This window comes from Microcaecilia unicolor, chromosome 9 (genome assembly GCF_901765095.1).
Source record: "Microcaecilia unicolor chromosome 9, aMicUni1.1, whole genome shotgun sequence".
Taxonomy (NCBI): domain Eukaryota; kingdom Metazoa; phylum Chordata; class Amphibia; order Gymnophiona; family Siphonopidae; genus Microcaecilia; species Microcaecilia unicolor.
Genome location: NC_044039.1, coordinates 74839363 through 74851515, shown reverse-complemented (window position 1 = coordinate 74851515; position 12153 = coordinate 74839363). Strand labels below are relative to the sequence as shown.

The window sequence follows — 12153 nt, the reverse complement described above, 5'->3', positions numbered from 1 at the left end:
TTCCCTCTCAACTTGAATGATGTGGCTATATACAATCAGTTATACACCATAAGACTCCTGAGGAAGGTGCGTGGTAGCGCCGAAACACAGCTGTGTTGTCGTTTTTTGTGGGGGTTTTTTGCAATAAAGAATTGATTCTCAACAGACGTCTCCTCCGGTTTTTCAGAAGAGCCTACCCTTCCTACTTCTTGCTTCTGTATCTTTTTACGTAGGAAATTAGTGTACCTCCACCCTCCTGGTGGTATCTTCTGTTTGAAATACCTTACTGTACCTGACTGTATACCACCTCAAAAGCCATCAGGCTTCCAAGTGTCTTTAATATTTAGGTACAGTAGGTATATCTCTGTTTCTGGAGGGCTCATAGTTTAAAGGCAAAATAACAGAGTTGAAATGGTATTTGAACCTGAGTCCCCTGGTTTACAGTCCACTGCACTGACCACTAGGCTATCCTTAATACCTGCTTGATGCTGTGTTAAGAATGCCCATAATGCCTGATGTTGTCAGGGAGCCTATTTTTCCTTTCTAGTGTCATATTCAGGGGTGAGGGAGGGGGGCAGTAACTACTGGGGGATTCGTGAGGGGTCATGCCTCAATCCCTCTAGTGGTCAGCTACTTAATTGGGGCACCTTTTAATACCCTGGATGTGATTGAAGCAGGTCTAACATAGGACACCCTTCTTTTTAGACTTCGATGTTTCTTCCTGTTTTGCTGTTGGACGCCCTAAATTTGAGCCCTCCCTAGTCCAACCTTAAACATATCCACAACACACCCCTTTGCTATTTGGATGAACTTCAGCATAGGATGTCCAAATTCTGCCTTTCAAAAATTGTGATTTGGACATTTTTGACAGATGGACCAGTTTATGATCATTTTGAGATGTCCATCTGCTTTGAAAATGAATGCCATAGTCTTGAGAAGCCCTGAATACAGCAGAATATCATAGCTCTGACTCATGTTCTGGAGCAGGCTAGGATATGATGTGGCAAATCTTCCATATGTCTATAGTGTGGAAAAACAATTGTACAGGATGAAAAGAGGGACAAATTTATGAAAAGTTTTTGTCACAGTGCAGAAATATTAAACTTTGCACCTCCAATTTTGCCAATTTTGGGGATTGTAAAGTTGTGTGTAATTTTGTAAGGGAGCAAAAAAAAAAAAAAAAAGTAAATTTTTATTAACTTCCTATTTCCAGCACCTGAGAGAGTTTCACAAACTAGAATTCTACAGCAACCCCCCCCCCCCCCCCCCCCACCAAAATAAATAAATAAAAGATCCCCTTCTGTAGTCATGATTTGCAATAATTGGTACCGGTGCTGGCTCTCTCTGCTGAGGGAACAAACACTCCATTAGAGTTAAGACAGACTAGCACAACACTGTACCTTTGTCCACACTTTACTACTGAGGGTAATTGGATTTTCAGCTTCTAGTGTTCTATGAGCACAAGATTCACTTATAATTAAAAAGGTTTGCAAGGGAATCTAGGTAAGTTCTTCCTTAGGAACAGGACATGAGTTCTTTCCAGTTCACTGTGGGATCTATTTACTAAAAAGCATTAAAAGAGCTCAACTTTAGTGTGGGAAAAACTTACTGTAAAATCCTGAGAACTGCACATTTTGCATGCATTAATACAGCCAGGAATAATATACAATCCTGGCTGCATTAAGGATCAGTGATAGCCCCCCGCACCCCATAAACCTGGACCTGCTATCCTTTAAAGGACCAAGATTATAAAAAACAAAAAAAGAAGAAGCCCACTTCCCCTATGAGACTCCCAGTTGCCATTAAAGTGTGAATTACTGATGAAGCATGGCATTCCTCCTCATGTCAAAAGGCTTTAAAATGTTGACTGACCAAAACAAGACACCTGTAGCTCAAGAGTGTGGTAATAGGTAAGAAAAAAGGCTTCTTGATGAGCCCCAGCCCCTATGTACTTAGCTGTGGTCCAATTAAGAAATTGTTGTATCCCCAGGAAGCCCCTCCACACCTTGGCTTAACCATCCAGTAGTGAAATCTGTGGAGAGCAGGAGTGACCCCCACTTTCTCCTTCCCTGGACACCACCTGACCACCATCAATGTATTGAAATGTACCATTATGGGTCAGTGTGGTCTTATTTGGCATACACCTGACATACCATTCTGACATACCCCTAGCACCCATGGCAGGAGCCAATGGGGATTGCTCCTGCTTCCTCCTAATTTCACTACTGGATGAGAGAGTTGGTGTGCCACAGGATAGTTCTTTCTTAATTGGGACAAGGTTAGGTACATGGGGTTCAGGACTTACCAGAGGCATATTTCCTTATATTTTGCTTTGCTTCATGGTTGATGGGTTGCTTGAATTAGCCCCTCTTTAGTGTTCATTGGGGGGAGGGGGGACCTTTCTTTTTAGTAGTGCTGGCCCCTTTAAGAAGTTCTTTAGGTGCATTTACTCCCATGTTAGAGTAACACAAGCCACATTAACAGTTTTATGTAATAATGAACTACTTTATATGTATTTGAGTGCAACATAGCCTGTTATGGACCTCATTTATTTGGCATTAAAAGCCACATTAACATGGTTTGTTGCACATTCTTTGCCCAATAAATTGCATTAATGCACTAACCTTGCTTACTAAATAAACCTCTAAATACTAGCAACAGTTTGAGAAGAATGCTATTCAGTGATTTGACAACAGAAATAGCATAAAAGAGTGTTATGGTTGCAGAACGTTTGAAATTTTATTTCTTCCCCTAAGCATGTTGTGATTTCACTCCCGCACCCCCTTTTAACCTTTTGCTTATTTGTGCATTCTATGCACATGCAACCAGTGATATCTAAGAAATTCTAGACCATATCTCATCTCAAAAGGGAAGGCAGGAGAGATTATGATCTAAGAATTTGTAATGCTGGTTTTTATACATCCTCACAGAGAAACTAGGCCCAATGACAAGAATGAAATTGACAAGCATGATAACTGGCACAGTTCTTCAAGGCAGAAGTTCACAGTGCAATGTCACCAAGCCTCACTGCATGCTGCACAAGCAAGATCATGTCAAGTCTGGGCTGATAAGCTAGATGTGTTTCTACTGAGTGAGAAACTATTCAGTACAGTGTCATACTGTGCTGACAGAATTTCTTAAACTCCAAGATCTATATCTATAGCACATATAGATAGATAGATAGATAGATAGAAAGGTATCTAGGTCTGGAATAAACATTGATAGACATGAATCCTGATGATTTCAGCATTTCCAACTGTTAGCTCCTTTAAGCTCTTGTTGCAATATTCAAGAAGAGCTGTGGGTTAAACTGGTAAGAAGGAAAGGAAAATATATTTATTTTTATTGTATTTATTGCATTTGTATCCCACATTTTCCCACCTATTTGCAGGCTCAAGTGGCTTACATAGTTTTGTTAACATTGGCATTACAGGATAACAGATACATTTAGTACTGTGCAGAGATTAAGTAAGGGAAGAAAGAAGAAGGAATGGAGTGATTAGGGTAATTATAGAAGGTGGGCTTTCTTAACTGAGTGGGTTGGTGAGGTGGATTGGTGTGGCTATAGGTTCTCATTGTAGGCCTTGTTGGTATAATACATAGGTCGCCTTCACAGTCAGAAGAAATGGACATTGATTTAATTGAAGACATCCACAATATAGCTAAGAAACGGAAAGTACTACTGTTAGGTGACTTTAATATGCCAGATGTCGATTGGGGTATCCCTGCTGCGGGATCGAAGCAAAAGGATCTTAGATTCTCTACAGAAAGAATTTTTTCAGCAGTGAGTGACAGAACCGGCGTGGGATGGAGCTTTTCTAGACCTAGTGCTTACAAACAGTGACGATGTTTCTGGTGTTACGGTGGGAGATCATTTGGCATCTAGTGATCACCGAATGGTGTGGTTTAATATTAAGACAAAGGAGGAGAGGGCTTATTCAAGATTGAAGGTCCTAGATTTCAAAAGAACTAACTTTGCCGAGATGTGGGAATTTCTCAAAGAGAAAGCAGTGGGCATAACTGAAAGGAGCCATTTTAAAGGCGACAAACCTTTATGTTAGAAAATTACATAAAAGTAAGAGGAAAAGAATACCGCTCTGTTTCTCAAACGTAGTAGCTGAAAAGGTAAGGGAAAAAAGATTAGCCTTCATACAATACAAGAGGACTCAGAAAGAGGAAGACAGGCAGAAATATCTGGAAAAGCTAAGAGAAGCTGGAAAAGCTGTCAGTGGGCAGAACTTTCCCTTTCTCAGCTACTACGTTTGAGAAACAGAGCGGTATTCTTTTCCTCTTACTTTTATGTAATTTTCTAACATAAAGGTTTGTCGCCTTTAAAATGGCTCCTTTCAGTTATGCCCACTGCTGTTCTACTTCCTTCACCTGCTCCCATCCAACTAACTCTTTGAGAAATTCCCACATCTCGGCAAAGTTAGTTGTTTTGAAATCTAGGACCTTCAATCTCGAATAAGCCCTCTCCTCCTTTGTCTTAATATTAAACCACACCATTCAAATCATAGCGCCTCACCTCGACCTCACTCCGTGTGAAAGAAGCGCAGCAGCGGCAGTCTGCAGATCGCCTCACTTCAGGCCTTTCCTCCCTGTGTCCCATCCTCGTCTGACATAACTTGCACGAGGGCGGGACACAGGGAGGGAAGGCCTGATCTGCAGACTGCTGCTGCTGCTGCGCTTCTTTCACACGGAGCGAGGTCGAGGTGAGGCGCTATGATTTGAATTCAGGGGGGGCCTGGCCCGGTGGTGGACGGAAGGTGGCAGGTGGAGAGGACTGCGGCGCCGGGCCCCCCATGGAGACCCGGGCCCGGGGAATTTTGTCCCTCCTGCCCCCCCCCCCTCTCAGCGACCCTGCAGCAGGCACAGACATTGCAAGGGAGGTGGCTGCCCCCCAGTTCTAGGAATGGGGATATACAAGCCCCAGATACCTTCTGCCCAGTCTGCAGCAGCAGCCAAAAAAGCAAAGAGGATGCTAGCAATTTTTAGGAAAGGGATGGTAAATAAACCCAAGAATATTATAATTATGCCAGGGGGAATTCTGCGCAAAAAAATTGAAAATTCTGCAAAATTTTGCACACTTCTATTTGTAATTTTTTGTGCAGAATTCCCCTGTTATAAGGGCTAGCATCTCCCCAAGGCATGAAATACCCTCCCACCCCCACTGCAGTTTTCCATGCACTTTCATGCAGACTTTCACCCCATTCCAATGGCATGCATACACACCTTATCTCCTTTTTCCAACCCCCTCCCTGCACACACCTTTTGCAGCCCCCCACACTCCAATCATCTTTTATCCAGTTCCCCCTCCCACACCCACACTCCATCCACTCTTTTTCTAGTGACCCCCCAGCACACACACCCCATTCATATTTTCCAAACCCCCAAGCACCCACACTCCATCCACCTTTTTTTTCCATCCCCCTCCCTGCATCCACCTTTTGGTTCCAGCCCCCTCCCTGCACCAACCTTTTTTCCAGCCCCCTCCCCCTTCCCTCCCTCCTGCACACCAGTGTTGCCAGATGGGCGGTTTTCCCGCCCAATTGGGCTCCTTTCCACAACCCGCTGTGACTTTTTCACACCACGTGCGGGTTGCAGGATTTTGGGTGGCTTCTTTTTGCCCTGCCGGTGGTTTTTTCGGCTGCTGCGGGTTTTTTCCCGTGGCCGTTGGCCGCAGGTTGGCTAGTTTTCCTGCAGCTGCAGCCAGTAGAAGCCCCACGGAGGCAGGCTTAATGACGTCATTTGTATGCAAATGACCTCATTAATACTTATTAATGACGTCATTCACATGCAGATTGACTTTGTGCGGTTTGGGGCTGGCTTTGGGCGTTACAAACTTTTTCCATCTGGCAACACTGCTGCACACTCACTGGTCCAGTTCTGTAGGAGGAGGAGGAGCTGCAGAGCCCCAGGTTAGGCTGCTTTCTGTTCCTCCTCTGTCCTGGGCCCAGCAGTTCCTTTGAGCCGCTTGGGCCTCTGTACAGCCACGCGGCTTAAAAGAACCTTGGCATCAGAGGAGGAAGCAGCCTGACTTTTGGCCGTGCAGCTCCTCTTGGATCGTTGAGCATAGCGGGAGGAAGGAGTCACAGAGTCATTTTCTGGCTGGGAGTATTTATTTATTTATTACATTTGTATCCCGTGCTTTCCCACTCAAAGCAGGTTCAATGCGGCTTACATAGTAATAGGGAATACAGAATATTGTTGGAGAAAGTAAAGGTTAAATATACCAGAATGACAGAAGAGGTGAGTAGGTAGAGATAGGCAATGGAGAAGGGAGTAAGGTAGGAGATACAGTCTAGGTCAGTGTCGTTAGGTAGATGGGTTCATAAGATTAGTCTAGGTCATTAGGATAGGCTTGCTTGAATAAATGGGTCCTCAGTGCTTTCCGGAAGGGCAAATAGTCACAAATTGATCGGATAGGTCTGGGGAGGGCATTCCAGAGTTGGCTGCCTAGGAAGGAGAAGTTGGATCCATAATAGGTTTTGTATTTGATTCCTTTGCAATTGGGGTAATGCAGATTGAGGTAATTTTGCGAAGATTCGGACATGTTTCTGGTAGGAAGGTCAATCAGATTAAGCATATAGTCCGGAGATTCACCGTGGATATTCTTGAGGATTAATGTGTGGATCTTGAAGTTGATTCACTCTTTGATAGGGAGCCAGTGAAGTTTTGCACGAAGAAGAGTTGCGCACTCAAAACGTGATTTGCCGAAAATGAGTCTCGCTGCTGTATTTTGGGCAGTCTGAAGTTTTTTCAGGATATGGGCCTTGCAGCCTAAGAAGATACTATTACAGTAGTCGACATGGGTAAGTACCGTGGATTGCACCAAATTCCGGAATGTTTTCTGGGGGAGATAGGGTTTTACGCGTTTCAGTAACCACATCATATTGAACATTTTCTTTGTGGTGGATTTAGCGTGATTTTCCAGTGAAAGGTGGTTGTCTAGTGTCACTCCAAGGATTTTCAGGTTGTCGGAAATGGGGATTCTGATGTCAGAGGTTTTAAGATTAGATGGGAGGGGCGTGGAGTGTTGAGATGAGAGGATTAGGCATTGTGTTTTTTCTTCGTTCAATTTCAATATCTGTGCCGCTTTGCCTACAAAGGCAGACAGCACAGAATTCTGCACAGGAAATGCAGAATTCTGCGCAGTCTGTAGTGGGGGGGGGGGGGGGGGGGGAATTCTGTGCTAGTTCTGCATTGGACAGTAGTGCAAAATTCTCCCAAGAGTAATTATAATGCCTCTATCACTCCATGGTGCAATCTCGCCTTCAGTATTGTGTTTAATTCTGGTCGCCGTATCTAAAACAATATAAAGCAGAATTAGGAAATGTTCAAAGAAATGCAACCAAAATGATAAAGGTAATGGAACTCCTCTCATATGAGGAAAGGCTAACGTGGTTAGGGCTCTTCAGTCTGGAAAACAGACAGCTGAGGGGAGGGGTGGGGGGATAAGATTGAGGTCTACAAAATCCTGAGTGGTGTACAATGGATAAAAGTAAATTGATTTTTCACTCTTTCAAAAAGTACAAATATTTTTTCACTCAAAGAATAGTTAAGCTCCTGAGCTCATTGCTGGAGGATATGGTAACAGCGGTTAGCGTACATAAGTACATAAGTAATGCCACACTGGGAAAAGACCAAGGGTCCATTGAGCTCAGCATCCTGTCCACGACAGCGGCCAATCCAGGCCAAGGGCACCTGGCAAGCTTCCCAAACGTACAAACATTCTATACATGTTATTCCTGGAATTGTGGATTTTTTCCAAGTCCATTTAGTAGTGGTTTATGGACTTGTCCTTTAGGAAACCATCTAACCCCTTTTTAAACTCTGCCAAGCTAACCGCCTTCACCACGTTCTCCGGCAACGAATTCCAGAGTTTAATTATGCATTGGGTGAAGAAATATTTTCTCCGATTTGTTTTAAATTTACTACACTCCAAAAAATTTTTTCAAGTAAGAGGAAAACTATTTAAAGGTCTTTTACTACGAATATTTCCAGACCTGGCACGTGAGACACAAAAACGTAGACAGAAATTTCTACAACTGAAACAGGAAACTTTGCAACTTGGAGCAACTTTTTATTTAAAGTATCCTTGCAAGTGCTTGGTCTTGTATCAAACTGAAAAATATGTTTATTTTGAACCTTCTCAATTATCCTCTTTTATTACATCAAAAAAGGTTTCTCAAGAAGTTGTTGTATCTAGCTTGCTTCTGACTTGATCTAAGTTTGTTAAAATATTTTCCTTTTTGTTCTCCCTAGTTGGGTTATTGAACTCCAGAATTTGTGGACTTTTATGATGTCAATGAGGAATTTATACCTATAAGTGAAAAATTTTTTCTCTTTTTTATTTTTTTTCCTTGTGATAACACAACCATTTGCATTATTTTTCTGCTAAGTGTTGAAACTTGTAAAGTATATATAAATGATAAAGTAAATTAAAAAAAAATTTACTACACTGTAGTTTCATCGCATGCCCCCTAGTCCTAGTATTTTTGGAAAGCATGAACAGACGCTTTACATCCACCTGTTCCACTCCACTCATTATTTTATATACCTCTATCATGTGTCCCCTCAGCCGTCTCTTCCACAAGCTGAAAAGCCCTAGCCTCCTTAGTCTTTCTTCATAGGGAAGTCGTCCCATTCCCCGCTATCATTTTAGTCGCCCTTCGCTGCACCTTTTCCAATTCTACTATATCTTTCTTGAGATGCGGCGACTAAAATTGAACACAATACTCAAGGTGCAGTCGCACCATAGAGCGATACAACAGCATTATAACATCCTCACACCTGTTTTCCATACCTTTCCTAATAATACCCAACATTCTATTCGCTTTCCTAGCTACAGCAGCACAGTGAGCAGAAGGTTTCAGTGTATTATCGACGACGACACCCAGATCCCTTTCTTGGTCCGTAACTCCTAAAGTGGAACCTTGCATGACGTAGCTATAATTCGGGTTCTTTTTTCCCACATGCATCACCTTGCACTTAATCACATTAAATGTCATCTGCCATTTAGCCGCCCAGTCTCCCAGTCTCGTAAGGTTCTTCTGTAATTTTTCACAATCCTGTCGCGAGTTAATGACTTTGAATAACTTTGTGTCATCAGCAAATTTAATTACCTCGCTAGTTACTCCCATCTCTAAATCATTTATAAATATATTAAAAAGCAGAGGTCCTAGCACAGCATATTTGGGTTTAAAAAAGGCAGGGCTTTTTCTGAGGGGGTACTTGGGGGTACTGAGTACCAGCACCTTTTCCATTGTCTGCTAAAATTGACCCATGATCCCCAACAGGGCCGGTCTTAGGCAGAGGCGACCGAGGCGGCCGCATAGGGCCCCGCGCCTAAGGGGGCCCCGCGCGGCGCGCCTCGCCTCTGCCTCGCCTCTCCGACCACGCTCGCCTGCCCTCCACCCATGTCCCGCGACGCGAGTCTCCTTGTTCCCCTGCTGCTCCCCCTCCCTCCAGCCACCTGAGAGCCCTCCCGTCTGAGCCCCCCCTCCCCAACCCGCCAAACGACCCTCTTCTGCCACCCGACCCGCCCGCACCTCACTTGACCTGACCCAGCATTTTAAAAAAACCTCCAAGCGGCGGTGCCGGTGCCTCGCGTCTGAGAGAAGAAAACTCGCTTCGTCATTGGCCGGCCTTCCCTCAAGTTCCGCCCTCTGATGTAACTTCCGCAAGGGCGGGACTTGAGGGAAGGCCGGCCAACGACGAAGCGAGTTTTCTTCTCTCAGACGCGAGGCACTGGCACCGCCACTTGGAGGTTTTTTAAAAATGCTGGGTCGGGTCAGGTGAGGTGCGGGCGGCAGAAGAGGGTCGTTTGTCGGGGAGGGGGGGGCTCAGATGGGAGGGGTCCCAGGTGGCTGGAGGGAGGGGGAGCAGCAGGGGAACGAGGAGACTCGCGTCGCGGGACATGGGTGGAGGGCAGGGGGGACGGGGGGTTACTGGACATAGGTGGATGGCAGATGGCAGGGGGGACAGGAAGGTCGCTGGACATGGGGTGGATGGCAGGGGAGGGGGCTTCTGGACATAGGTGGATGGCAGGGGTGGGCAGGGAGGACAGGAGGGTCGCTGGACATGGGTGGATGGCAGGGGAGGGGGGTTTCTGGACATAGGTGGATGGCAGGGGAGGGCAGGGGGCACAGGAGGGTCGCTGGACATGGGTGGATGGCAGGGGAGGGCATAGGGGACAGGGGGGTTGCTGGACATGGATGGCGGGGGGACAGGAGGGTCACTGGATATGGGTGGATGGCAGGGGAGGGGGGTTTCTGGACATAGATGGATGGCAGGGGCGGGCAGGGAGGACAGGAGGGGCGCTGGACATGGGTGGATGGCAGGGGAGGGGGGTTTCTGGACATAGGTGGATGGCAGGGGAGTGCAGGGGGCACAGGAGGGTCGCTGGACATGGGTGGATGGCAGGGGAGGGCATAGGGGACAGGGGGGTTTCTGGACATAGGTGGAGGGCAGGGGGCACAGGAGGGTCGCTGGACATGGGTGGATGGCAGGGGAGGGGATTTCTGGACATAGGTGGATGGCAGAGGAGGGCAGGGGGCACAGGAGGGTCGCTGGACATGGGTGGATGGAGGAGAGAGAAGAAATGCTGGACATGGATGGAGGCAAGGGAAGAGTGAGGAAGGAGATGAGGTGAGGGAAAAGGGAGAGAGGAGAAAAAGTGCACATGGATATAGAAAATAGGCAGAAGCTGGATCCACTGGACAGTCAAGTCTGCGGAGGACCCAGCTTTTACTTACGGATGTAGGGCAAGAAATGAAGAAGAAAGGCGGAAAGTAAAGAAATAAATGGAAAGGAAGCCCTGGAAACGGAGTTAAGAGGACAGATAGCAGCATAATCGGATACTGAGCCAGCATGATCAGAAAAACAAAGTCACCAGACAACAAAGGTAGAAAAAACTATTTTATTCAGGATTTATTAATTGGAATATGTTAGTTTTTGGAAATGTGCATCTGTGATATTTTTCATGTAAGTTTTAATTTTTGTAGTATTGCTACATGCTGAGTCTGACTTCTTGAGGTAACTTTCCAGTTCAGTATTTTGCATTCATGTGTTTTTCAGGTATGATCAAGGAAGGTGCAGTATTCTGCTAGCGTATAGTTTGCAGCCCTTTTTGTTTGTTTTTTTTCACTAGGTTGTGCACTGGTGTTTTAGAGCCCGGTGTAATTACAGTTGCCTTTCCACGCCACGCATAAGGTTGTAGCTCGTCCTGTCCTTGGAATTAGTGCTGTTTATGGTTTGTTAAGGTTATGAGTGTGTTTTTGCACACGTTTGTGTATAGTGTTTTGCAGTGGAGAGATTGTGTGTCGGCCTTACTAAGGTGGCACCAAACATCGGAAAGGGTGTAGAGCCTAAATCATGACACACTATCTCTAAAAGGGTGTTTTGTGGCTCTACATGAGAATTGTGATATTATGATCCCTTGCTAGCTTCATATTGTTGATAATCTGCATTTTCCGTATGGCTGGTATATTGGTGTATAAGGTATTAATTGTGACTTTTTTTTTTACTTATTTTTTTTCTGTGTGTTGTCAGACAATTATGGATGACAGAGTCGGAGTCTTCTTGAGTCAGAGAGTTGTGGTATATATTTTAAAACAATTTTAATACCTTGGTGGTCTATATGTTTTATATTGTACATTATATCTTACATATCACTTTATTTTACTGTATATCTTTTCATTTCATTTTTATTTTATTGCATATATGGGTTACAGAGTAATAGGGAAATTTGAAAGTACTGAATCTTTTCTTAATATTTTTCCTTTATTCTCCTTTGTTATGAGAATTGGAACTACTAATTGTAGTGGACTTGAACTGAATAATTTCTGGGGAGGGGAAGTTTCATGATAGCATTGTGCTTATTATTTCAATCAGTTTTTTGTACAAGTTTAGCTTCATTTGTCTTTATTTGAAATTTCATAAATAAAAAAAATGGAATAATCTTATCAATGGGGTGGAGCTAGGGTGGGGGCGTGGCTACAGTGGGGTGGGGCTATGGTGGGGTGGGGCTAGGATGGGGCCCCACCAAATTGGTCTGCATAGGGCCCCGCACTTGCTAAGACCGGCCCTGATCCCCAAGCTTTAATGAAAGAGCTCAGGCTCTACACACCAATTATGCCTTGTCATAGATTCTGTGACTGGTTGCAGGGGGCC

The 12153-nt window shown here is 44.8% G+C and overlaps 1 protein-coding gene across 1 annotated transcript in view; it reads left to right on the top strand.

The window, feature by feature from the left end:
* Positions 1-12153, top strand: part of ARHGAP8 (Rho GTPase activating protein 8) — a 471174-nt gene that overhangs the window by 262203 nt on the left and 196818 nt on the right. Inside the window, 1 exon segment of the mRNA XM_030214314.1 lies at positions 365-384. Within this exon segment, the coding sequence (XP_030070174.1) occupies positions 365-384 (20 nt within the window).